Source organism: Mangifera indica, chromosome 10 (genome assembly GCF_011075055.1).
Source record: "Mangifera indica cultivar Alphonso chromosome 10, CATAS_Mindica_2.1, whole genome shotgun sequence".
Classification (NCBI taxonomy): domain Eukaryota; kingdom Viridiplantae; phylum Streptophyta; class Magnoliopsida; order Sapindales; family Anacardiaceae; genus Mangifera; species Mangifera indica.
In genome coordinates this window covers 1,578,042-1,605,811 of record NC_058146.1, presented here as the reverse complement: position 1 = coordinate 1,605,811, position 27,770 = coordinate 1,578,042, and the positions used below count along the sequence as shown (strand labels likewise).

Genomic DNA, 27,770 nt, shown 5'->3' with positions numbered 1-27,770 from the left:
AATGGTACAGTATTACTGCTATTTGCTCGGCAGGTGGGCATTTCAAATGTGCAGAACAATTCTTGGTGGCTGAACAAAAACTATCTTAAACTGCTCCATTTTTGTGATTCATCTGCTAAAGTTGAACAAATTGCAGCTTGACATTGTAGTTTGAAGCACATAGCACATTACTAAGACATTAAAAAATAGTTTACGTGTACAGACTGTTCATGATCATTCTCTTTTGCCGGTGAGTTCACAGATTCATGCACACAAATTACAGAACAAAACCTTTGTATATACCCTATCATTTAACCTACGGCCATTAGATTAGATAAAGGAATACTGTAAGGACTAGGCAAATGCAAAATCTTCTTCATCATTTTTAGGCATAAGAATCTTGTAGAATTTGTAGAATCTCCACCTCTGACTATTGTGTAGCAATCAAGTAGACAAATAGTTAAACAGTATTTGGTCCCAGTTTATGGGAATTGGAAACCGCCACCGCCAATTGTAGCTGCCGGACTGCTTCCAGGTGGACTAATGGAAATCCAGAGCAAGGAAAGTGTAATAGCAATGAGACCTGACCAGACAAATACTATTGTTGGTGTCTTCCTTCTTCTGCCCATCAAGCCCTTGGCAAATGGGTATAAATGAGCCAACACCCAGAAGCTAAAGAAAGCTCCACCAATGAACTTACTCCACTGTGGTACCGTGCTATATATTTGCCTTAAGAAAGCTATCACAATGGCAATTATATTTATCATGGCTATAACAATTGGTGGAATCATTAGGGAAGTCCACTTTACTAGATACAGTTCTGCATATACGTCCTCGTCATCTTCTGAGGCAGCTTTGGAAGTTAGTGTGAAAGAAATTTCAATCCCTGCCATCACTTTAAGAAGACCTTGGACAACTGCAGCCAAGTGAGCGCTGGTTCCTGAGATGAGCCAGAACTGCTCATTTCTCCACCACTCTTCCAATCCTATACCAGCCCACCTTACCTCAAGAAGGGCTGCTCCGATCAGACAGAAAGTTATGATTAGCAGATACACTAAGAACGCAATATTTAGAGTTTTCACGATGAAGTGTCCTGAAAGCAGCGAAAGTGCAGGGAGGAAGGTATACACAATGAGGAACACTGAAGTGAATGGATAGATGCCGACATTCAGGTAAGCCAGGCGCTGCAGGAACTTGAGTTTTCTAGAGGCAAGAAACGCATTGTTTCTGGAGAAGAAAATCTCAACTGAGCCTGTTGCCCACCGCAGCACCTGATGGAGTCGATCAGTAAGATTGATTGGTGCTGAACCACGAAATGCATCACGCTTGGTAATACAATACACGGAGTGCCATCCACGGTTGTGCATACGGTAGCCTGTCACCACATCTTCTGTGACAGAACCATAAATCCAACCCACTCGGTCACCCCATTCTGTCTTATCCTCATACCTGTCATTTGCAGTATGAATCTCAAGATTTAGACCATAAGTTGAAGTTCTATTTAATTATATTCAAAATAGAGAAACTAACCAACAAGAAATGACAGAGACTGCTTCTGCAACTGTAGTAGCATCAAGGGGCTCCCTGGGGATTCTAAGAGCACCAGGAGGACGTCCATAGGAGACAGAAGGATGATCAGCAAGAGGTCGGCCTTGAAACTCAGCAATGGGAATAGATTCAGCCAGCATTGTAGAATTTCCAAATCGTTTGGGAAGCAGATTCACATCAAGAGTGGAGTCGAAGTCTGTGGGACTCAAGGCATGCATCTCAGTGGAGTGATTTTGAGGCGTAATGTTAGGATTTGGTGGGTCAAATCCATACAATGCAAATCGCCTAAACATGGTTCCCGTTCCCACATACACAGGACCCTGAGAGTGAAGATTTATAGATCAGTTAATGATCTTTAAACCTTAGAGAGACAGCAAAATGAAAAGATATATCTATCTACCTGCACACCGTCAAGGGCACGCATGTTCCCATCAAAGAATACAGTATTATGGTTAGCATATCGGTCAGAAGGATCAATGCCTTCAAATCTCTGTGGAAACTGAATGTAGCAGATGTTTTCACCACCTTTGTCCATCATAAAGCACATCCCTTCGCGAATGGCTTTGCAGTTATTGATGTAGTGATCACAATCAAGGTTGAGCATGAAAGGACCATTTGACAAAATAGCTGAAGCTCGCACCAGAGCATTCATGGCACCAGCTTTTTTGTTATGATCATAGCCTGGTCGTTTCTCACGTGACATATACACAAATAAAGGTAGGCGAATATCCACATCCGTGAAGTCTATGATCTTATCATCATCTGCACTTCCCAAGAGGGGGTCACTGCTAGGAGGCTTCAACATTACCTGTTAAGAAGGAAGACTGAATTATAACCAGATGAAGATCATGACCATGGCTACAAGAAAAAAGTAAATGAATAAAATTTCAAATATAAGAATTAGTTGATACCTGAAGAATACCAGAATGGTCACCTTTGGCGTGTTCACTGGAAGGAACTGCCCAAGTCCCAGGCCAGTGGGTGCCGTCAGCCATCCATGTAGCCTTGGTGACCTTCAAAGGCTCGGTGAGGTCAGTCCCGCTCTCCCTCATATGTTTCAACATCTTCATTTCCTCCCTTGCGTTGAAAGCATCAGATCTTCTCCTGATTGAGTCTGGTAGCCCATTAATCCTCACTTTGAACTCATCGTACTCTCTCTTTATTTTCCTTCTATCCTTGACAAAATCAGGCCTACTTTTGTTCTTTGTAGGGTCAACTTTCAATGAGAAGTAGGTATCAGGATTCCTTGGCTCAATGTTATGTTTTCGACAAAATGGAACCCATAAATCAGCGAAGCTTGCAGCCTCAGCCATGGCCTCGAAACTAAGAAGGGCACCTCCATCATCAGAAACGTAACATGCAAGCTTCTCTACAGGGTAATCAACGGCAAGAATTGAAAGAATAGTATTGGCAGTGACAAGGGGTGGCTCTTTTTCAGGATCAGCAGTAGATACAAACACATCAACACCTGGAAGATCAGAGCGACCACTAGGATTGGAAGGCGAAGGCATATCAAACTTGTCACGGAGGGCATCCAGGTCTGTGGAGCGATTGATCGGGTTGAGCTTGGGAATTTGATCGAGAATCCAAGAGAAAGCAAACCATATCTCGCAAGTAATTGACATTGCCCACAACCATATTGCATCAGGATTTGGATGTGTTAGTCTCCAGTGCAAGAAAAATGTCAACACCACTCCACGAATAAAAATTAACAGCCTGCAGGCAAGGACCAAAGAAAAAAAGAAACAAAGATTAATCATTAATTTGATTCATTTAGTATAATCAAGTCTGTACATTATCATTAATCATATCACGTTAACCAATTAAGTTGACCTGTAGGGGCTGAGGATAGCTGGAGGGACTGGCAATACCCTACTAAGGGGCTTCCATGGCTTATCAGAATTGTCTGGAATACCACCCCTGAACCTGTCGTCTTCTCCATCACCGTACATATTGTCTTGAGGCCAAAATGCATTACCATATCCGTAAGTACCATTTGTCTCGAACAACCATCTATTGTGATCAAATTCTCCATTTTGGTTCCTCTTCGTCATGGTCATGTTATTCCCTTTTGGAGCTGGCAATGGCAGTGCTCCATTTGAAAAATCCGGAACATCATCGTCATAGTCGCCAACTTTATAAGGCTCCTTGCAACCTGGACACAGCCCATTTTCCTTTTGAGCATCCAGGTAACAATCTCTGCATATTTTGAACCTGGAAAAGAAACATTTTTACATCATTATTATTGTGTGCTGAACCTGATGAGCTTTTTAATCAAATGAATTGATACCTGCAGGCACAAGGAATAATATCATTTCCTCTCTCATCCTTCATGGCCTTGCCATCACAAGCAGGCATGGAACAGGAAGAACCTTTTGCTCCGGCCATCTGAGGATGAGTGACCTCGGACTCAATCACCTTGTCCATAAGATGGGCACGTGTAACACTATTGAATCCACCCGTAAACAGAGAATTAGATACATATTGCTCTTCAGCCTTAACAGCCACAGAGGAATCCATGGGTTGGTTGTCAGGAGTTGGAGGAATGTGGACGGTATAATTCGTGTAATCTCCTGACATCTCACCAGACATATCAAGATCTTCTCTCGACAGACTGATATATCGCCCACTTGAAGTTCTTCTAGCAAATTTCACAGATTGGTTAGAATCCTTAGTACTCCCACCATCTTTTTTCTTAGAAGCCATTGCAATTGAAAGTTTGTCTGTTCCGAGCTAGAGTTTAATCACAATCATATGTTGCAGAGTGATGAAAATGTAATTCATAATTAATGGGAGGTTGAAGAAGAGAAGTGAAGATGAATGTAGGGCGGGTTCATGATGATGAAACCTGTTCCACCATATTCCTAGGGACAGACACAAAATTGGGAAGGCACATAAGAAACAATATTGAAAGAAAGAAACTGATTTATGGTGAGAGACCAAGTCTGATACGAGGCTGGTTTTACGAATTTTAAGGAGATTGTTATTTCTAGACTTTCTTCCATGTCCACGAAAAATTTTCACCATTGACAACTGCAGGCTTTTTTTTCTTTTTGCCATGTAACGTTTTCAATGGCAACCACTATATTTATTTTGATGAATTGATGGCCATCAAAATGCCTCTTATTAATTAATTTTTGTATTTAAGAAAATTCATACCTTAAATTTGTATATCCATGCATGCTTGTTCTTCAATCAAGAATCTATGAGTGGAATCCAATAATCTATGATTCCGCTAAAGATCAAATTGTGAGGGATCCGATATAAGTAATATTATACGTACTAATAATAAATGCAACTATGGGTATAAATGTTAATAAGTCATTATGTGATGTGATTGAATAATATTTTTATCCCTAATTTAAAATCAATAAAATTATGTATATTTAATTTAGATACACAAATGTGTACACACTTATACATATTATTATGTGATTGAATGATTTTGAATTAAGGGTAAAACAATACTTAATCATGTAATAACACATATAAATGTGTACATATTTGTGTATTTAAAATGGTACGTATAGTATTGCCCATTTAAAATTATTCAAATACATAATAATAAAACTAGGTACCCAATTTTAAGTACCTAATTGAGTATTTAAATGATGTTTTATTTTGTGATTGAGTGACTTTAAATTAAGGATAACGTAACATTCAATCACATGATAACACATTATCTGAATATTTAATTAAATACTCAAAATTGAGTGCTCATAATATTGCTCATATAAGTAAATCCATGCCATTAAGTTGGACAGTGAATGTGAGATAGAAAAGGGTAAGAAATTAAGAAGAGAGTACTAATGAAGACTGATTAATCATATTAATGATAAGAGATTTATTAGCCTTTAGAAAACTGATCAACATGTTACCAGAACATTTGGCACAACCTTGAACCAGTAGGGGAAAATGTCAAAGCATATGCATGGAAGGTGTCCCAAAAACTCATTAATTCTTAGGCATGAATATATAATCAATAAAAATATATATATCTAGTTTTGAATACCCAATTAGGTATCTAGATATTATGTCATAATATAATTGAAAATTTTTAAATTAAGAATAAAACGATATTCAATCATACGATGACACATCATTTAAGAATTGTAAACTTAAATTTGTATACACACAACATTCCTAAATATGCATCGGTATAATATTACAATAAAACTATGTGTACTTATTCTTAGCACAAATTCATGTGCATATATGATGTATCATCATATGATTAAATGACTTTAAATTAAAAATAAAATAACACTGAATCATATAATGATATATTATTTGTGTATACGAATTATGTACATAGCATTGTTAGTAATATTATCAGCTAGAAGTTTACGGACATTAGAACTTTCCTTGCCTACCTCTTCTTCCGTAAAGCTTAGTGGAAGAAGAAATTATTGATGCAGAGGCTATATATATAGATCATCAACAGAAATAGAGCAAAATTTAAAATGTTATCATAATAATTTGTACATATGAATTTGAAACTTAGTGATTCAGAAGCTTCAAGCCCTATATACGTAAATGGATCTTCTTCATTCCTCTTTTTTTTCATTTAGCTCTAATTTTAGAGGAATTTATGATCTGTACTGTATTTCTCAGTGACAAGTAGTGTCATTTCTCCTTCTTTCAAACTTATTGCTAGAATGTTGGCCTTGTAGTATTACCAGCTGCAGTTCCACTGCCCCAGCCAAAACCATCACCAGGGAGAGGAGGATAATTATTTCCCATATTCACTCCCAAATTATAGAAAGGAACGCCTCTCCCTCCACCGCAGGAATTGTTTCCTCCGTCGCCAAATTGCCCTCCAGCGCCTGTCACTCCAGATGACTGAGAGGCCGCAGGTTGAACTTGTCCAGGTGATTCATCTTCCTCCAGTGGTAACCTATCATACACTGCGTTTGCAAATGTTGCCGCTATCAAAACCACCGGGCCTGAAGCAGTCAAAGGCCCCACTACCCTCCCTCCCACCACCTGTCCCTGTCCACCCGCCAGATATATCGTCAAGCCGCCCGCTCCCGGTGGCGCTGGCGGTGGCAGTGAAGTTCCCGTGAGGGACAAAATGTCAAACTGCCCATGTAGTGTAATGACACCCCCAGATGGGCCGGCCGGCTGCTTCAACGTCACATTAGTAACCGTCCCCGTTCCGCTGAGGACACAAACCCCTCTCCCCAGGCGCCGGGCGAAGTTTGACACAGAATCCACTATGTCTGAGCCGGCTGAAATTTCAAGAACGTGAGATCTAAGCGCATTTGGACTGTCCCGAATTATGATAATTGGTGGCTTGGGCTTGTTCTTCGAACCAGCTGGACGTCCACGGGGTCTGCGGCCGGAAGAAGAGCCTCCTCTGCCTGAACTGGTGGCGGCTGCATCAGAGTCATGATTGCTTCTTTGTTCTTGCGGCGGTGATTCTTGAGAATCCGTCTGGTTTTGAAGCTGCAGAAGGTGGTGAACATAGCGAGAATTTGAACCTGGCTCTAACCCAGCCATTGCCAGTATATATCTTTTCTTCAAGCTCAGAAATAAACAACCAAAAAGCAAAAAAAAAAAAAAAATTACCTATACAAATGAAGATCTATAAGAAAATATAAACAGTTTTCTTCAAATCCAGAGTTGCCCTAATGCGGCACACTACTTTTATAGTAATTCAACAGTTTCCCTCTCTCTCCACTGTAATAGCTCCAATAAATTCCAAGTGCAAGATTAAAACTTGCTACAAATCAACAATAGCTTAGAAAGAAGTACTTCTATAATCAGATCCAGATTTGTGCAGAAAGAGAGGAAAAATAGAAGAGGGTTGCCGCAGAAACTTGAAGAAAAACAAAGGCCAAAAAGAAAAACCTACCTCATCAGTAACTTTATATATGCACACACACACACATATTATTATATATTAATATACTGGTGGGTTTCTTGTTTTTCTGGGGTTCTCAGAAAAATCTATGGGCCAGTTTGAATAACTAAAAACCAAGTTTGAACGGATTGAATTCAAAGGAAGGAATATGAAGAGGGTAGAAAGTGGAAAACTCATAGAGTGAAAGAGAGAAGCCTTACTTTTAATTGAAAAGATGAAAATAAAGGAGCATGCATTATTATTTCCATACTTTATAATAATCTATATTAATATGAAAAAGCTTAAAGAAGAAAAAGACTTAATGGAGGGTTGGGCTTGATTTTCGTATAAGATTAATGAGAATGAATTAAAAGACCGTTTGGTTCTAAGAATTTGAAAATTACTTTGATAATCTATCTTTTATTACTTATATTAATTTGTTTGGTTTGTCAGTAATAAAAAATTACGATAATATTATATTATTAATGTTGACGTGGCAGGTAATATAGGTGATAATCTGATTACCATATTCACCTTATATATTAAAATATTATAATTATATTATTATTTATTAATTTTTTGAGACAAAAATAAATTTATTTTTAATTAATATAACAAATAATATAAAAAATATTTAAAAATAATTATATTCAAAGATGTTTAAGTAAAATAATTTATTATGATTCTTTTATTATCTTTAACTAAATACAATAATTATTTATATCTATCAAATTTTATTAAATATAATAATCATTTATCCATAATAATTTTTTAAATAATTTATTTTTAAAATAATTTTTTTATTTTAATAATAAAATATTATTTAAATTAAACGCCCACAATTAAGGAGGGGTGGCAATGGCAGGCATATGAAAGCCATGGGGCATGTCAGCAGCATGAGGGGTGTCGGGGCATCAGGACTTGCTCAATCTTATCTCAAGAATGCTTCTTGTTCTACTGCCATTACTACATCACTTTCCGCGCCTCATATTTAGCATTAGATTTTCTTCACCTTCAATCTTCAAGCTCCTGCAGCTTCTTCTGCAATAAAGGAGCTCCCACTTTTCCCTAATGGACCACCCTCCATTCTCCCCATACTCGTGCCATTCTCAGCACCGATCACAGCCTCGCTTTCCCCAACACACCTTAATTAATGTCCTATATAATTAGGGCTGGACTCGAGCTGAGCCAGCTCGAGCTCGAGCTCGGCTCGATCTAGCTCGAGCTGGCTCGGGTTGGCTCGGTAAATTTTTTTTTTAAATTTTTTATACAAAACGACGTCATTTTGATATATATATATATATATATATATATATATACAAAACGATATCGTTTTGATATGAAAAATGAGTCGAATCGAGCCGTAAACGAGCCAAGCTGAAAACGAGCCGAACTCGAGCCGGTCATAAATAAACCGAGTCGAGTCTGAGCTAGCTGCCAGCCGAGCTCGGCTCGGCTTGAATCCAGCCGTATATATAATTGCCCCATAAATTAGGTTATGATCTATCGATGAATAAACAAAAACCTAAAGGTATATACATTATTGTTTAAATGATAATTTTTTTCTTTTAAGCCAAATTTTCACCTGTTCTTTACTTTCATTAAAAAATTCGTTAAGTGAAAATGTGAAAGGGTCATTATGTGTGTGTGTGTGTGTGTATATATATATATATATATATATATATATATATATATATATATATATATATATATATATATATATATATATTTTTTTTTTTTTTTATTCTATTTTTTCTTTTTCAAAATAAGAGGTGTTAAAAAAATTTAAAGGGTTTTTAGATATTCAAAAAAGTTTATGGCTGTTACTGAAATTTTAAAATTTTAATATACCTTTTAATAGTTTAAAAAATGAAAATTACGCCCTTAAAGAACTAAAAAAAATATAATATTTTAAGATTAGTTAAAGTTTTGATATTTTTTATAAATCTAAATACAAATATTTAAATTAGCATGAATATGCTAAAAATTTTATATTTATATTAAGTATTAGTAGTAGTTTTGTAATTTCACTAAAAGGGTAAAATATTGTTTCTAAAAATATCAAATAAAATTTACTAATAAAAATAAATAAAGGTAAATATTTAGTTTTTCAAACTTAAAAGGTAAAATTTTATCGTTCCAATAAACTTTGGATGGGAAATAGTGAGTTGGCTTGTTTATTTATAACCAAAACAACACCTTGATAAGTAATAACTTTATAGTTTATACAATTAAAATGGTGATTAGTGGTTTTGTAAAAGCCCAAGCACTATTTTCCATCTAAGTTTTAATCTAATCTCAAAAATACTTCTGTAATAGTTTAAAAACTCAAACACTCGTATATGAGTTAACTATTGTTAAAATTTTCAGTTAGATGACAAGAGTAAAATCTTCATTTTACCACTAAATCTAAAAATTTATATCATTTTCTTTTTAGATTTTAAAAAAACTAATATTTTACCCTTATTTTCAAAGTTTGAAAAGTAACATTCTTCCCCTCCCCTAGACTTAAGATTTATTTTCTTCCTCTCTCCAACCACCAACTATGATGCTTTCAATCTTCTCATCTCTTGGCATGATTTCTCATTTCTAATCGATTCCAGAATCGAAGCATCTTTATCGATTCTAATCGATTCCAGAAGAATTTTATAATGAATTTTGTTTTTCATTATAAAATGTTAAAAAACTTTAGATAAATATGAAGTTATTATTTTTTAAAGTCTAAGAGAAAAATATAACTAATTTTATATTTTTTTAATATTATTAATAAAATAATGATTTTATTTTTATTTTTAATAAAAAATTTTAATAATAGTTAGCTTATAAATAAATATTTAGATTTTTAAATTATAATAAATATATTTTTAAGATTGAACAAAAACTTTGGTGAAAAATACTCCTTTAGCTTTTTGTAAATTAAGGATGCATGATCCATTTATCACAAGTTGTCCACTAAGAGCTTGGATAACATTATAAATTAATTAATAATAATTAAAATTTAACCACCTTTCTTGAGCCAACAAAAAGGTTGAACTTGAATCACTTAGTTAGCTAGATATTAACTTTAAATTAAAAAACAAGACTGATTCGATTGGACGTTTAGAACCGTAATTAAGTGGATGCAATCATCATCCACTAAACTAAACATATTTAATTCTAATTAAATAAATTTATAAAATCTTGTTTTTTACTTTTAGGCCAAAAAACCTACTCCCATCCAAGATGTAGAAAATTCTCAAACTCTCACCTACTAACTTTTAAAAATTTAAATATCTATTTATGATTTAAAAAACTAATATTTACTCTCTAAAATTAAGTTAAGATTAAAGGTAAAATTATCATTTAATAATAATATTTAACATTTTTATCATTTAATTTGAAAAATTAATAATTTTATCTAAAATTAAGTTTTAAAAAGTGACATTTCGTCCAATTTTATCAGTGAATTTCCAACCAATGATGGTCGATCTCTCTTCTTTCCGGTGTCGTCTCTCCCTTCGGTATTTAATATTGGGCCGACGACGTCTAGATTCGATAAAATCTAGATAAAATTCAGATGAAGAGTCGAAACTCTTTGTCTAGATCTTCATTGTTCAAATAAAATCGGCTTCATCTGGATGATGATGATGGTCTAGAAAAGACTGATCTCCTCATCTGAATTTAACTTAAAAGAGATTCAAACTCGAATTCTACTATAATACTAAGTCTAACTCAAATTAAACTTGATTTAATATTATAATAAAATTAAAATTAATTAAAATAATATTATTTTAAATTATTTAAATTAAGCTTGACGAATTAAAAACCGTTAAGTTAGAACTCAGATAATATAAAACCCTCAAAGTTGAACTTATATAAACCAAATTGGTTTCAAATTTATCTAAATCAAACTTATCCTACATTACTCGAACTGAGTTGGCAAGAGCTAGATTGTCAATTCAGCTCAAATCCACTGATACTCCTGCTGGTATATATTATTATGGGCTCATCTCTCTCTTTTACCAGAGACAGTTAAATTATGGGCCTCTCACCCCCAAATCATAAATTCGATTCAAGTGCAAAAACTGGAAAACATATTCAAACACTAAAATGGTTTCTTCTATTATGAAGAAAATAAGTTCATAAAAGAAAACCATTCCTTGATTAGTGTTTGAATACCAGAAGAGGGTCTAAAAATGATTCAATCAAATTTGAATGGATAATAATACCAAGAAATCAGACAGTGGTGATCTGCAAACTTCCACTAAATGGATTACATTTTTAATTTTGAAAATGGGAAAAACAAAAAATAGGGATAATTTTATTGGCTATATAAATCAAAACTGTGAATTGATTTGTTGTGTTGATGATGATGATGATGATACAGGTGTGTGGTTTATGAATAAATTCAATGCATTATTATCGGGCCTATACAAGATTTTAGGATGATGCCAAGAACATGTTGAACTTCTCGTGAGCTATGCTCACTCTGCATAAGATCTACTAACAATGGGAAGAAATTAGAGACATACCTTCTAAATGAGTCCCTCTCCAAACCACTCAACGTTCGCAATGCCGACAGCGCCAATGGTGTCTTAGCTGCCAATTCTTCCTTTTTCTCCGAATCCAATGGAAGAATGCAGTGTATCACCAGTTGCTGTTTACCTGGTTTTGGCTGAGACACCGTGCAGTCTAGGTATATTCGCAATATTTTTTCACAAACTTCTACAAGATGCAATTCTATGTTCACCTCAGTTGTATATGGACTGTTTCTGTGCAAATCTAGGAGGAATTTGAGGTAATTTTGGTATGACTCATTCTCAAAATGAACCGTAGGAGCGTCTGAGAGTTCCAATACAGAGCACACTCTCTGCAGTTTCTTCAGCAGGATTTTCTCTGAGTTCAATTGGTGGGCATGCGAGGCAACAGTGGAAAATATGTCAATAAGGATCTCGATGCTGGCTGCTGATAAGAACTGTATGCAAATCTTGGACAAATCACTTGCGACCTGAAGTGATAAAAGAAAGTAAGATCTATGTAGCAAGTCAAATATCAAACAAATCTGACCTAATGAAATTTTCTTCAAAGTCACGAATGTCTTACAGATACACAAATGGGTATTTGCAATATAATTGTAATTTTCTTGTTTATGCGATGCTAAGAGAATTCTAAAATTGCTTGCATATAAATACATGAGTGGAAGAGAGTGAATGCCTATATATAGAGAACAAAATGGAAAATGGAAAGAGAGAAGACCTGTAAAAAAAGAAGCTGCACAGCGACATGGGACTTAATTTTCGAGACCACATAGGCTCCAGTTTGTAGTTTATCATCCTCAATATCATCATCCATCCACCCATGTTCAGAATGCATTTCAACATTAGCATCACTTTGAGAACCGTCTGTAATCCCAATGTCATCCATGGTTCTCAAGACTTTCATGAAACTTGGCAATGTTATTGCTGCAGCCTCTTTCAGAGACAAAAAAATCTCCCCCCATTCATCTTCTGAAAGTTTGTTTCTCAGTTTACGAGCCAAAAGCAACAATGAAGCAACTCCTGTGCTTGCAGGACCCTGAATAGGACTTCTAATAAATTCGGTAAAAATCGACACCACATGTCGTAGTTGAGACCTCACCACATCAAAGAAACAGATATATAGATCAACCAGACACTGTGATGCAACAGCAGCTGTTTCAGAATCCCATCTATTGCCTTCAGGTCGGGGAGATGGTGAAGCTAGTGAACCCTGGTCATCTTTTACAAGACCTCCCTGGTTACTTGCAACAATAAACATTGGAAAAATAACAGAAGAAAAAACGCCAATAAAAAATGGCCGTGGGAAAAGATGACCGTGATCCTTTAGAATATTAAAAAGCACTTCCAGAGAACTCTTTCGGATGGTTGATCTGGGATCAGATGTTAGTTTAGCCAGACCTAAAACAGAAGCACCCACATTTTAATATTCTGAAAAAGGTAAAGCACATCAATATTCTTAAACTCGAGTCATAAGTAAACTATACTAATACCTTAAATAACTCCCTACATGGCTCTACACTATCTTAGGCCCTTCAAACGCCCTTACTCAAGTACTGCTTATTTCATTTATTCTTTCTCACATTCAAACAGAAATCTGCACTAGACAAAAGACTATTCCAAATGACAAGTTATCCCTAAAAATGGTAAAAAATGCCCCAATGTCCAACCACACATAAAATAGGCTACAATGGCTAGTTATAAAATTGATGAAAAAGCAACAGGTAACACTGAATCCATCAGTATTTTATATGTGACATAATCTTCAGTAAGGAGGATTCATAAATGGCTTGTCAGATAGGCATATAATGTCTGAATGGCAGAGCATATGTGAAGGCAGAAGGAAGAGGGGAAAGTGTTGTTTGCTTATATAACTAACCATTAATGCAGTTGACCATAATAGAAGAGAGAACCAATGGGGATGAGGGAGAGTCTGACAGCAAATTTCAGTGTGTATGTGATCAAAATCAATTTACTTCTATTAGATGCAAGTGACCAATGCAGTAGCTGCTTCCATCCATAAAAAAGTATTGCCATGAAGAAGGTATGGTGTTTGACAATAAGCAAACCATGAAAGCACGTTACCTGTTAGCAAAGGCAACCAAAAAGATGCAGGACCATCTTTATCAGTCGAGCTCTGAAGTTCCGAAGCATCCTCATTTGCTTCAGAACTGGATAAACCATCAAAACCACCCATCTCATCGGAGACAAGCCCGCCATCTGCAAGTTTTACGGCACAGAACCGGAGAAAGGCAATAGCATTGAGGCTAACATCACTGTTAAATCTGCTATTTGTGAAAGTCAGGAGGCACTTAACACAATCAGTAAAAGTTGTAGTCTCCGTTTCAGTTATATGAGAAAAATATTTCCGCACTATCTTCTCCATCGTCTCAAAGGCCAACAAAACGATATTTTTCTGCGCATCAGCTGCAGCAGCTGTAAAAATCTGAAAAGGGCAGAATATCGTTAGCAACAAACAACAATTATCATGTACAAACGTGAATCAAATAATCACTTAACAAATAATTAAAAGTGGAAGAGTCCCATCAATTGCCCATCTGAGCACCTATACTAATAATAAATACTGATTGTTGAGGAATATTATATGGAGTCTAGGTGCTCAGCCTTTAAATAATCATGAACAATACATTAACTTTTGATTGAAGAATTAAAGCTTAAATTTTGCTAGATTCTGATTACAGGAGCTAGATAAAATAATTCTTCAATGGGGTTTACAGCTCCAGTCAGTCCTCATTTCCAAATTTCATCAATTATTAGGAAATCAACCAACACATGAAAGTATGGAAGTCTCAGCCATGATTTTTAATGAATTTAAATAAATTTCAATTCAAGATTCCAACAAATCCAATTAATTTTGATTCTAAGTGAGTTAAGACCATGTTAGACACCATGAATTTGTAACAGTGCTCTTTAACATACCATAAAAACACTTCTCCAGCCAGATTTCACATTACTAACACGGCTGAGGACCATCTGGGAAATGCACCGAACAATTAATTCCTTAATTTCAGTAGAACTGCTTTTCTGCATAATAATTACAAATGGTCTCAGAAACTCATTCTGGAAGTTGTAATTTGCCAATTCCTCACGCTCTAGGAATTTCATTGTGAGCTGCCGCAGAGAATCCATAACAAGGATTGTTACAGAAAGATTTTCTGACAAACCAACTGACACAAAGAAATCTGATAAAACATTCCACATATGGGACCAAACTAATCTGATGCGGTTCATATTGTAATGCCTGCAGCAAAATTAGTGTTGTTAATAGAGATAACATAACTCATCACCAAAAATGGTAAAACATATAATTACAATGAATCTAATTCTTCCCCTCAGGAGGTGGAATGAGAGAGAAGCATCAAGGAACCACATATGCACTAATCAACAAACTTTGTCAGATTGAACCCCATTGCAGGTTATTCACATTTTATAAGAGAGCATATTATCTTTGAAACATAAAAATCCTATCGGACAATTCTACTTACAATCACAATTGCGAGGCTTGTGATAGATGATATATCTTTATATATCATTCAATGAGGTTTATAGTAGATGATATTCATGACAGAAAAAAAAAAAAAACTAGAATGTGAAAAATCTTACGCAATTTCAATAATTTTAGTGAGGCTGAATACGCGAAGATTTGTTGGAGACTGTAACTCTGAAATAGAAACTTTGCACAATGCTTTCACAAAAGCTACTATTGCTTCACTGTTCAAGCTGTGGCTATGAGCAAAAACATGGTTCAACTCGAAATTCCCAATCTGTTCCAGCAAATTCAGATTCGAGATAAAGTGATTAATCTGTTCTGAAGTTACGGGTCCTGTGTTATTTACTCCAACATTAGTACTGTCATATGAACCCCCTCGGACAACAGCCATCACAGATGGATTCTTGAGTGACCCTTTTCTCTTCAGAGATGGAAAACCCATAGATTTTTGTGCTCTCTCATCTATTTCAACATTAGAACTGGTAGAAAAGGATGCATCCCCTGGTGCATCCTCTCCTAACAGTTGAAGATGCTCAATTCTAGAGAGGCATGTCAATATATGTTCCCAGGCTTCCTGAAGATGATTGCCATCTTCTATGGCAATTGATATTATTGCCTGCACAAAGTAAATACACGTGTAAAGCAACAAAAAAACCACATGTAGTTACTAACTAGTCTCATTAGAACACCGTTTTCACTCCTATTTAAAGGTTAAATTCATTAAAATACTTTTGTCTGTTTGAACATAACTTGTTTCAATTTTTTGGATTACCATGAATTTTTTCAGAAGCAATGGCAATAAAAGTATAAATGCATGATGCATGATCACCCTATCAACATAATATTTTTTTCTGGTCCAAGCAAAGAGAGGCCATACATGCAAACATTTCTGATGCAAGCAATCTCAACCTGCTTCAGATATGATGCAGATAACAAAAATATGGAAAGAGATTTCCTTATTTCATGATTGAATATTTAATAAATGCTTACCTTTACAGCATCGACATTCTTTTGCTTCATATCTGCAGCACAGTGGAGATAAGTAAACTTGGCCACAGATGTAACAAAAGCATCTCTCTGGGTCTGCATACCCATTACTGCAGTGACATGCACAGCATGTCGAAAACCCTGCAAGCACTGTGAAGTAGCAAGTTTGTCATCACTCTGGTCAAGTGTCAAACTGAATGCGGCCAGCATGGGACCCCAGCAGACCTCCACCATAAACCTCAATATCCCAGCATCTGTAACAGCATGATATATGGACCTGAAGCACCAATGGAAAATTTATTACTGCTACATGAGAGAAAATGTTTAGATGTTCACAAGACTTCAGGGAAAATATTAAAACAAAGGTGCACGGAAATATAACAGTAATAATACTACTAAAATATAACGTGTGTGATGAAAATAGATAAGGCACAACAAAGTGCAGCATGTGCGTTTTTGGGTCAAAAGTAGTGTACGCAGCTGTTCTTAGAAATAGTACCTAAACTTCTTCCTTCAATTACAATTTATCAGATGATGAAAAAAATTAATTACTATAGCTTCAAGTAGACAGAAAATATAATACCAAAAGATGATCCATCTTCCCTTGAACCGTGACAACCTTTGATAGTGAAAAGAGCACAATTTTTACAGGAACTACTGGCAGGGACAATATATACACAAGGAAAAAGAAGTCATTTTTAAACCAAGCTCCTTCAGAAAATCACTGAGCAAAAAATTATATGCCTAGAACTGTGGCCAAATTTCCTAGTTTTTCCTGAGCCCAGACAACCTTCCCAAAGATGAGTCACATACTCCATGAATAGTATATCTTAAATCATCAATCAGCAAGAATTTTAGGGAACAGCTTACTCTGATTTTCCAGACTTTGCCTTAAACTGCTCTTGAATGTGCTTTATGAGGAGGCCATTTGCACCCAATGGTTTCTCTTCTACCTGTTTCCCAGTTACTAGATTGAGTATACCATCCAACCCCAAAAGTCTATTCAAGCTGTTCACCTGCTTGCTCTGTGGAGCAGAAGATATAGCATTCATTTTAATTTCATTTTTCACAATTTGATCATAAAGGGCACCTAGATACTGTTCAGGTAAATCCTTGCCACCATCTATTCCTCTATTGTTCCGAATAAAATCTGCCTTTGTCATCTGGACAGTCAACCAATACATAACAGAGGTGAGTAGAGTTTAAGATGTGCATAATAGATTCATAACTCAAAATATATATAACCCACTTTTCCAAGTTCAGCAAAAGGCTAACTAAAAATTGACACGACAAATTAAGGCTCACAAATCATAAAGTGTGCAGAAGACAAAAACAAACAAGTTCCGCAAGCAAACCTTATCCTTCACCATGCTATTATGGGCATCTGTGTTGAGCATTATCACAGAATAAGCAAGAACATAAGCAGTATCTGCACTAGTAAAAGAATTTGGATTGCATTTACAGTAGCGCTCAGCAAATTTCTCCATGATGCGGTCTATTTTTTGCGCCTCTCCAGGTAACCTAAAGCCTCTCAGTAAAAATCTTATTGCTTCACCAAAATCCATCCCTTTGAAATTAAACGAGTCGACATAAGCATGCATAACTCTCAAAGAAAATTCCTCCCTTTCACCCAAATAATCACCAATCATGGTTTCATTAAGGCCTGTGGTTTTTTTAAGAAAAGTGGCCACTTCTAAAGGAGAACCACCAATCTTTTTGGTGTTTATAAGAAACTCTATACCTTTGGATGGTTTCCTATTAAACAGTGATACACCTTTCTGCAGGTAATACAACAAAGCTGTCATTACTAGATGAACCATGCTAATTTATTCTCATGAATATGAATACATATATATATATATATATATATATATATATATATATATATATATATATATATATATATATATATATATTGTTTGAAAAGCTAACTAAAATATTTTCCACTAGCTAAAGCAATACAAACCAGTAGTTCAATTTTATAAACCCTTCGTTGCTCAAGCGTAGCAGCATCTGACACTTCAGAATTTACTTCAGGATGTAACTCATAGTCAGAGACAGTTCCATCTTCTCCGCTTGGAATTAAAGTATTCTCTGTTGATGTGTCACTCTCAGAGCTCTTAGGCAAATAGTTGTCTCCTATTCTCAGCTGGTGGTCCATCCAAGATCCCATTGACTTAATGATACTAACTAAACATTTCATGGATTCATACCGGAAGGTAATATCCTGGGCTGGAGACAAAGTTGTAGTTGAACCAGGAGTTGGTCCTAGAGCAGTTTTCAGAAGGCCATTGACAATCCTGCAAATATCTGATGGAATTATAATGGTTTAATACATTTACGAAAATGCAATATCATCACCAATAGAATAGCATACTCATGAGAGAAAGAGAAGTTGCACCAGATTAGGCCTTTTATGTTCCCATAACAGAACAGTGCATAACAAGTGATAATAAATCTATATATTAATTTCATTTCAAGATTTTAGCTACAAGTTTTCTTCATTGAATGTCCCAATTTGGAAACAAACCAATGGTAGGCTACCAATAAACATGCAACAGAATTCTCAAACCCAACTTTTAAGGACAAACAACCCAAGACAGTTACCTTATTTTCTGTTGGCCTCATCACCTTCAAACAAGCCAATATCTTTCCTAAAGTTGCTTTGCTGGGTTAAAATAGGATTATATGAGTAATGGAGAAAAAGGAAGACTGAAATTAATATGCAAGTAGAATTTTATATTATTTTCAAAAGGACAAGTAATGATCCCTTGGCTATTTAATGGTCTTGACATTCTCATCTCTCCCGGGTTTAGTTCAGAATTGAATGTTTGTATGAATAGAAAGTTGAAAGCAGCCATTTATTGAACGGCCATTTTCCTCTCGTTGTTGCTCGCTATAACTTAAAGCCTAGAACTTAGAAAAAAGCTCAGTTTCATGAAATAGATAGTTTAGTTCTGATTCCATTAGCATAAAAATATATTTGAACATGCAACCTTTCTAAGTCATGATAGCAGCTTTCATATGCATAAAGTATCAGGTCTCATATGATATTAAATTAATTCAGGATAAAAGTAATTTTAAAGGTTTCTTCAAAAACTCAGATTGTATATTACTATTATATCTACATTACTTCGTCAAAAATACTATACTTTTAATATCTTGTGATTCATAGATGGTTGAAAGCATTGAGTCAAGCCCTGTACCAGCGACAGGTAAATGTATTTTGTGGAAGAAATCATAGGATATTAGGGTTTCACTATTGAACAATTCATAATGGCAGTAAAGGCGCACTCTAGGATGAACAGAGTGCATTATAATCATTCTAAAGCAAAAATAGATAGATTGGGATCACAATAATAATTAAGGCGAACAATTAAAACATGCCATTATTCAAACTACATCTACTAAGTCCTAAACATAAAGGGAGATGGCCATCTTTTCACATAGTGCTGACTTTGGTATTGATCTTTAAAAAAATGATAACTTCTACGTGTAAATGGACTTAAAAAGAAAATAATACAAATAAGATCTACAGATGTGTTATACCTTTCAAATATGTTTGGAGAATCCACATCACAGTCATAGTTCACGAATATATCAATGAAAATTTGTGAATCGTGGGAAATCTTCTCCAGTAAGTTCAGGACAGTCATCTTCTGTAAAAAACTTGGCTGAAGAACATTCTCAAGTACCCGGAGGATGAGCATGGGAAAGAATATACCAATTTCTGCTTTCAGCCCTGATCTACACTTTGATAACAAGCTCGTAAAAATACAGCACTGAAGTTGGAAAATAGCCATAACTGATAATGCACTGTTCTTTAACAATGACAGACAGAGAAACTGCTTGATAGCACTGAGAAACCTGTGCCAGGTAAAAGTAAATATCAAATTTCTTACAATTCAGCATTTACAGATGGTTAATACAACTCCATGCTTTTCATCTTCATATAGCGCCAGCTGAATCACTTAATAAACTAATAGTAAAAAAGCTAAGCGAAAAAAGAGAAAGAGAATTAAAAAAAATCAACGTTGATTACAATACCTCCTTTGTGATGGTTTACAGCACAAAACACAAGCAAATGGAAACAATTATCAGAAACCGCAATGGAAATATTATAAGGCATCTTTCAAAAAGATCCAACATAGATTAATAACCTGTAACAAGTAACATCACAAAATTTGGTGAGCAAAAGAGTAACTTGCCTCTCATTTGAGCGCCACATCGGACCCGCATTGTCCATGATCATCTTGAGCAGCTCCAGAGACAAAATCTTCCCCCTCAAAAGGATTTGATCATCTGTGTTCTCCTGCGATGAATACTTCATGGATAACTTACAGATATTCTTGAACATAACAAAACCATCCACCCTAATCTTACTGTCAACATCAGGCTCCCCTCGATCATTCCCTTGTCCTTCATCCACTTCACCTTTCTCATCAGTTCTCAACACCTCAGAATCACCATTTGGCAAATCCGTTGCCACATTTTTCTGTGACAACTTAGCATCCAGAACCCCTTCACTGGCATCCATAACCTCATTTATAAAATTCTGACAAAAATGAATAGAACTCCCTTCATTCAAATTCTTATCAGTAATCTCCAACAATTCACTCACAGAAATGGTCTTAATATTTGGTATATTCGTGGAATCCTCCTCCACTCTAGCAAAAACAATCACCATAATCTGCGCAAGAACCGACTTGGCACAGAGCTGGTTAGTTCCAGTCAATCCACCAAGATACACATTGTAACAAGTCCTAACAACAAGCAATAAACAATCTCCCCTAATCAACAAGCCAGGAGATCTAACCGCAGACAGCAAAACTCTAAGCACAGCTAATTCAATCGATTCTTCTTCAATTCCACACACCTTACAAACACTATCAATCAATTTAAAACCAACAGAACTAGAATTACCAGAATTACAAGCCTCCACCTCAACCTCCCCGCGAACTAATCCAACCGAGAACAATTTGAAGGCGCATTCAAGAGCCGGCTCAACCACCTTCAGATAAGCCGATTCCAAGGCCAGAAACAGAGGCTGAATAACCAGTTCGGCGTCGCTCTGAGAGAGAACAAACAATGGAGAGACCTGAGAAGGATCATCCACTAGAAAATGGAGCTTATCGAGAGCGGATTTACACGAAGAAACGATATGAGAATGTCGCCACGCAGCGTTCTTGATTATTTTGTCCAGGTAAGGACCAAGAGCGCGACCGCAGCGGGAAGCTCTGCCTTGGGTCTGATGAGCTGACATGACTGTAAACAGAACAATGAATGCAGATGGAATGCATTCACAGATCTAAATTATTTGATCATGGTGAGCTGAATTCTGGTTGGGACGGTGATTTTACGTGAAATGAGAATTGAGAAGAGAGAGAATGGAGTGGAATGAAATAAATTGAAATTTTTATTAGAAGAACGTGAATATTATTTATTTTTTCATAAATGAGAAAATTTAGTTTCTATTATAAGTTGTGGAGTGGCGCATGCTGTACTAGAGAGTAGAGGTGGAGGTGGTGGTGGTCTGGTGGGCGTTGGTTGCCTGAGCCAGAGCCATGCTTACGTAGTTACGTAACTCTCGCTCTCTCTCTTCTTCTGCCTTTCCTTCTGTTCCTCACGTGATCATTTATGAAAGTTTAATTACTCGTAGCACTCTCAGGCTTGAAAATTTTCTGAAGGCCCCATAATAATGAAAATTACACTGACGTGCCCCAATTAGGGCTGAATTTCAACCTAGCTTATTTTTTAGCTCAGTGTTCTGTTCAAGCAAACTCAAGTCCAATCTCAAGTTTGAGAATTTAATATTATCTAGTTCAAACTCAAGTTTGAAAAATATTCAAGTTGCCAAACTCATTATTTTGGGAAAATTCAATGTAAATAAACTAAAACATTATTTTTATCAATAAATATTAAAATGATATCATTTCAATCATTTTTGACTCAATTATAGTGTTGAATTAAAGCTCAACTTGACTTGAACTCTAGCCAAATTCAAATCCGACTCTCCTCAAGCCAAGTCAAACTCAAATTGGCTTAATCTCATAATTGATTCAATTCGAATCTAATCTTACTAATCACTCTAATTAAATTTTATTATAGTTATTAGTATCCTATGTTATACGAGATAATGCATGTGTAAAATAGATACACATTCTAAAATATATTAAAAATTATATGAAATGATATATATATATATTACTAATACAGATCAATATATACTTTTAAAAAAATCATAAATAACATTATAAAGATATATCTAGAAACTTTTAGAATTTCAAAGGATTTTTATAATATTTTTCAATACAATAATATAATAAATTGAATTTTTTACTTATTTTATCATTAGTATTTTTTAAAAAATATATCTAACAATATAATATATAATATAAAAGATTAAATTTTTAATATATAATGCGTAATTCAGCTCTTAGAGTCCTGCTTGAAAAATTAGATGTTTCCTTCTATTGCTTTGACTATCTTTCTCATTTTGGTTCTCTCTTTCTCTTAAACCAAACGTCTACAAATTAATTTCTTAGAAAGCCTCTTTGTTAGCTTGAAGAACATGCTGACACATTTTGGGCTGTTGCTGCATTTGCACATCATTTTCATTAGCATGCATGCAGAGATTTGTCAACTTTAAATAAATAAACAATGCAGTTTGAAGAAAACTGCATAATATTACATACTTAACTGTACTTATTGGTCTCTTTTGGTGAAGCACAAATATATTGGAAGTAAAAATCTAAGGTTTCTGATGAGCCGGTCAAAATTGTGATCCCTCAGTTGGGTACGGCGGTGGCAGACTCCAACAGAGGTTCATTTTTGTTCAATGCTTCCCAGTCGATTTTTCTCAGCATGTTGAACCTCTCATTCAATGTCACAAACCCAGCTTGCGGAGTAATGACGCCATGGATTCCAGCTTTGTGGAGTAAAACTATGCTGGCTCCCATTTCTGGGCCATGAAGTTTTCCAGTTAGCAACACCCTGAGGGGCATGAAAAGTGATTTCCCCTGTGATATTGGTTCAGATTGGCCAAAATGTCAGAGTTCAATAGCTTAGCTGAACAAAAAAGAAAGAGAAGAATCATTCATTTTGACCTCACCTTGCGCTTCAATGATTTTCCAAAGCTCTTCACCCACTTCTGCCAGCCAGCAGGGCCTTCTTCAAGTGCACCAATAATTTCGCCACCATCATAGGCAGCTAAGAGGTTAGCCGCAACTTCAGAAAGGTTATCTTCTACAACAGGTTTACCTTCCGGACTGTGTCCACATTCACAAGGTAAGAATATGACAATAATACTTTCAGATGTAACTTGAAATTAATGACATTGTCGAGAACAATGAACTGCAAGAATAGTATTTTAGCATTGAAAAAAAATACCAGCAAACACTCAAGATGCAAGATTAGTAAAATGTATGACAGCGATGATGTTACCAATTAAATTTTCAACTAAGAATGATATCAAAGAATATTACAAAACCAGAAATTTAAGTAACAGATTCTATAATCACCTGGTCAAAGTAGTATGCAAAGGATAAGATAGCAAATTTGAAAGTGCTTTGTCTGCATCAGTCACCAAGTCAACCGCATCCTTGAGCAGATGAATAGCCTCCTGTTTGTACAAAGTGATGCCGTATATATTATGCAACATCACTGAAACAAATAGCTATAGATGAAAATTAAAATGGAAGATCCTCCCACCCACTGCAGCCAGCAAAACTTTAGAAGTCTGAACAAAAATATTCAGATCTGATGTACATGAAAATTGAAATTTTAACCGGCCTTTCAATAACTAAACAAGGGGACAAATTTATGACATCCCATTGCTTGTCAAAGGATAACCAGATCCCTGATCTAACTATGACCCACTGCTCCTTTGAGAAGTGCAGAATAAACATTCAAGAATTTATTTAGTTCCCCATAATACCTTTGCTGTAGTTGTCCATTTTAGGTTAGAATAAATGAGGCAACCAAGAGTACTATAAGAGTTTTCATAAACTATTGGGCATCAAAAATTAATAAATCAAAGTAGAACACATATGAAGATATCAAAGAGAAATATCATACATCTACGAATGGCCCCGCTGATTCATTGAGGATACCAGTACTCTTCCAGCGTTCACCAATAAGTTTGGTCAACTCTTCTGATGGAAGAGCCCTTAAATGCTGACCATTCATCCACCTTCAGCACATAGATAAATGTGAAAGAGGAAACTATTAGGAAATTTTAAAATAACATGCATGTCATGAAAAAAAATAAGACAGCTGCATTATCTTAAAATGCTTGCCAAATAAAAATAAAGAAACAAGGCCTCTCTGCATTAGTAGCTGAAAGGCCATAATTACCTTAATTTAGTAGAATCAAAGACGGCACCACTTTTGTTAACACGCTCAATTGAGAATTTCTCAACTGCAAATAGCATGAAGAAGCAAGAAATTGATCAGACATAGAAGTTGATACAATCAGATGTTATCAGACAAACATTTAGTAAAGTTTTTCCAGGTATAAATAAAAGGGAACACAAACCAAGTTGTTCAAGTGTGAAAAATTCATTTTCAGTGCCATCACCCCAACCTAAAAGTGCCAGGTAGTTTACCATTGCCTGAGGCAGGTAGCCCATCTCCCTGAACTGTAAAATGGTAGGTATTAATCAGTCAGCGAATTTAACCAAAAAAATTTTGCAGGGAAAAAGTTAATGAACAAAGAAATCAGAGAAAGATTATATCTTATATCCCAACTTAAAACAAAGGAAAGTACAAAGTTACTGACCTGACCCACTGAAGTTGCACCATGCCGTTTTGACAACTTACTCCTATCAGGTGCAAGAATTAAGGAAACATGGGCAAAGTACGGCATTGAGAATCCAAGAGCCTTTAATGGAACAATATATAGATACCAAATCAGACTCTTTAGATTGTGATAAGAAACCATAGCATATATGACTACAAGCATGCAAAAATAAAGTACAGCCAGCAGTACTTAAGATCACCTTATATAAAAGTGCTTGCCTTAAAGTATTTGGTAAATGCTCTTCTGCTCTGAAATGCAAGGGTTGAGAGGTTATGAAGATATCATAGAAAAAAGACTCCAGATGTGGGTAATAAAGTCAAAAGCAGCAAACTAAAGAAATATTGTGAATGGAAAATGGAATATTTCCATTTATATGGAATTCATATTTGTAATACCTTATAACATGAGAAATAGCCATAGTAGCATCGTCAACAGTGACACAGAAATTGTAAACAGGCTGTCCATTGCTCCTCATGATTACAAAATCACCAAGAGTATCCAAGTTCCAACTAACCTTCATAACACTACCCAACAAAGTTAACACCTATACCAAATTGATCTGACTAAATGTGCTATTAAGTTGTTAGTTACTACTATTCATATATTATTGCTGGAAAAAAGAATGATATTGTGCACTTCACCACTTCTTTGTTACCCAATGGCTTAGCCACTAATAGAGGTTTTAAAGGGAGCAAAGCAGTGCCAAGCATCATCCCACTTCATATTTTTGAGGTAAGGCATGAAGTATTTCATAGATACCTGGTCTTTACAATTCACTAGTTTCTTGAAAGCATTAAAACAGACATATTTCAAGTGTTTCAGAAAGGCAATTTGAAATTCAGGGAAATTGAAATCATGAAACTTCCTTGTGAACGTAGAACACTAATAAATCACAAGAGCATCATACCATCCTGAGCTCTTTTATGATAAAGTCACATCATTTTGACACAAAAGGAAAAAGTGACCACAATCTAATAAGGGGAAAAACTGACAGCAAGTTATAAGATAAACTCCAATGAAGCAAGAGATCACACTAATCATAAAAGAAGATAGATTGGAATTTGTTAGCAGCAAACCTATTGCAACAAAAAGAAAAATACTTCAAATGAATAGAACTTACTTCTCCTCTAATAAGGTCATTGATTTTCAACCTCCCTTCCTTTGGCACATGAAATCGATATGTGTATGGTGTACCTTTAGCCAACTCGTCCTGTACTTCTGCATCAGTTGCAGTGGCCCACTTTCCTGTATACACTGGAGGCAACTGCTTTAATTTTGCAATCTCCTTCATTTTCTCAAGTTCCTGCAGCGAATAATGAATCACACGTACAAGCTCAATACACATTTCATCATTAAGGGCGGCAAAAAAGAAAATGTAATATCCATTAAATGCAAATTAGAAAAACTATTACCTCATTAGAACAAAAACAACGATAAACATGACCCGAATCCAGAAGCTTATCCGCATATTGCTTGTACATAGAATTCCTTTCAGATTGCCTATAAGGACCATAGTCTCCACCAACACCAGGGCCTTACAGATTCTCCCAGCAAACAACATAAATCAATGATTTCTTAAAAGACAAACAAGTATATCAGCACGAAAGACTCCCACTGATTAGATATCAAGAAATCCCGTACCTTCATCCCAATCAAGACCAAGCCAAGAAAGATCCTGAAGCATTGCCTCCTCAGATTCCCGAGTAGACCTCTCCAAGTCAGTATCTTCAATTCTCAGAACAAATTTTCCTCCTTTCGACCTAAAAAAATAAATAAACAAAGCCAAATTACAATTCTTTAAAAATAATAAATTAATAAAATGAAACTTAAGGAAGAAAAAATAAATAAATAAATAAAAACAAAAATCACCTAGCGAACAAGTAATTGAAGAGAGCAGTTCTGGCACCGCCGACGTGGAGGTTGCCGGTGGGAGAAGGAGCAAAACGAACTCTGACTTGTCCATCAGCTCTGTTGGAATTTGGCGATAAGGACGCTGAGACTGAGAATCTACTCTTCCGGTTGAAACAATAATACACAGACGATTGGCGCAAAATTTGCGGAGGAGAAACTCTAATTCTCATCCACGGCGTCCCTGCCACAATGCTCGCCATTCCTCTCGTCACTGTTCCTCCACTACCCACTTTGAATAAGATAACGAGTCTAACTTACTCGCAGCCGGTCTTGCCTTCTACGTTTCGCCTTTTTGCTGTTAGCCTAGGGAATAAAGCAAGCTTCAACTAAACCAGCTTTCAATGATATTGCGCCACGTATCAAAAATAAAAATTTTGCCTGACAGTTCTTAACCGGCGTCGTTTCCATTTAAAGTACAATATTTTTGGAGGATATCATATACCACCCTTCAAGTTTTCAAATATATTTTAGACCTACGATAATTTACATATTTTTTAGATAGATCTTGAAAGTTTAAAAATATACTACCAATAGACTTTTTTTTTAGCCCTAATCCTTTTTTATTTAATTAAAAATACAATATTCTCTATGTAGGGTGGCTAATCGAGTCTATTAAACTATGAATGATTTGTTCAAGCCAAATTTAAGTTTTAGGTTTATCTATTCAAATTTAAA

General features: G+C 35.5%; 4 protein-coding genes across 8 annotated transcripts; all 4 read right to left on the bottom strand.

Annotated features, from left to right (window-relative positions):
* Positions 1–149: 149 nt before the first annotated feature.
* Positions 150–4,233, bottom strand: LOC123227764 (cellulose synthase-like protein D4). The gene is made up of 6 exons (XM_044652883.1): positions 3,818–4,233; positions 3,361–3,741; positions 2,439–3,243; positions 1,928–2,335; positions 1,510–1,847; positions 150–1,428 (listed from the first exon to the last, which is right to left on the bottom strand). Exons 1-6 carry the CDS (start codon positions 4,231–4,233, stop codon positions 462–464), a joined length of 3,315 nt encoding a protein of 1,104 aa, XP_044508818.1. The 3' UTR covers positions 150–461.
* Positions 4,234–5,798: 1,565 nt separating this feature from the next.
* LOC123227299 (AT-hook motif nuclear-localized protein 25-like) lies at positions 5,799–7,610 on the bottom strand. The gene has a single exon (XM_044652042.1). It carries the CDS (start codon positions 7,027–7,029, stop codon positions 6,181–6,183), a length of 849 nt encoding a protein of 282 aa, XP_044507977.1. The 5' UTR covers positions 7,030–7,610; the 3' UTR covers positions 5,799–6,180.
* A 4,117-nt stretch (positions 7,611–11,727) lies between these two features.
* Positions 11,728–21,889, bottom strand: LOC123227073 (brefeldin A-inhibited guanine nucleotide-exchange protein 1-like). 3 transcript variants are annotated; one of them, XM_044651702.1, is made up of 12 exons: positions 20,593–21,889; positions 19,934–20,251; positions 18,351–18,684; positions 17,740–18,162; positions 17,255–17,547; positions 16,388–16,661; positions 15,511–16,013; positions 14,827–15,148; positions 13,972–14,332; positions 12,608–13,287; positions 12,102–12,359; positions 11,728–12,026 (listed from the first exon to the last, which is right to left on the bottom strand). In XM_044651702.1, the coding sequence occupies exons 1-12, from the start codon at positions 21,645–21,647 to the stop codon at positions 11,760–11,762; spliced, it is 5,088 nt and encodes a 1,695-aa protein (XP_044507637.1). In that variant the 5' UTR covers positions 21,648–21,889; the 3' UTR covers positions 11,728–11,759. The 3 variants fall into 3 exon arrangements, with proteins under 3 accessions (XP_044507637.1, XP_044507636.1, XP_044507639.1); XM_044651701.1 differs by having other exon boundaries at positions 11,728–12,359; positions 20,593–21,886; XM_044651704.1 differs by lacking the exon at positions 20,593–21,889 and having other exon boundaries at positions 11,728–12,359; positions 18,351–18,694; positions 19,934–20,120.
* Positions 21,890–22,829: 940 nt separating this feature from the next.
* On the bottom strand, positions 22,830–27,391 carry LOC123228386 (glutamate--tRNA ligase, chloroplastic/mitochondrial). Of its 3 annotated transcripts, none has more exons than XR_006504676.1 (14): positions 27,054–27,391; positions 26,826–26,944; positions 26,597–26,718; positions 26,305–26,487; positions 25,580–25,698; positions 25,384–25,432; positions 25,164–25,265; positions 24,921–25,023; positions 24,740–24,803; positions 24,461–24,575; positions 23,905–24,005; positions 23,496–23,652; positions 23,085–23,403; positions 22,830–22,979 (listed from the first exon to the last, which is right to left on the bottom strand). XR_006504676.1 is itself a non-coding variant. In XM_044653771.1 (13 exons), the coding sequence occupies exons 1-13, from the start codon at positions 27,293–27,295 to the stop codon at positions 23,173–23,175; spliced, it is 1,707 nt and encodes a 568-aa protein (XP_044509706.1). In that variant the 5' UTR covers positions 27,296–27,391; the 3' UTR covers positions 23,015–23,172. The 3 variants fall into 3 exon arrangements, 1 of the variants encoding a protein (XP_044509706.1); XR_006504677.1 differs by having other exon boundaries at positions 22,830–22,973; XM_044653771.1 differs by lacking the exon at positions 22,830–22,979 and having other exon boundaries at positions 23,015–23,403.
* Positions 27,392–27,770: the final 379 nt, after the last annotated feature.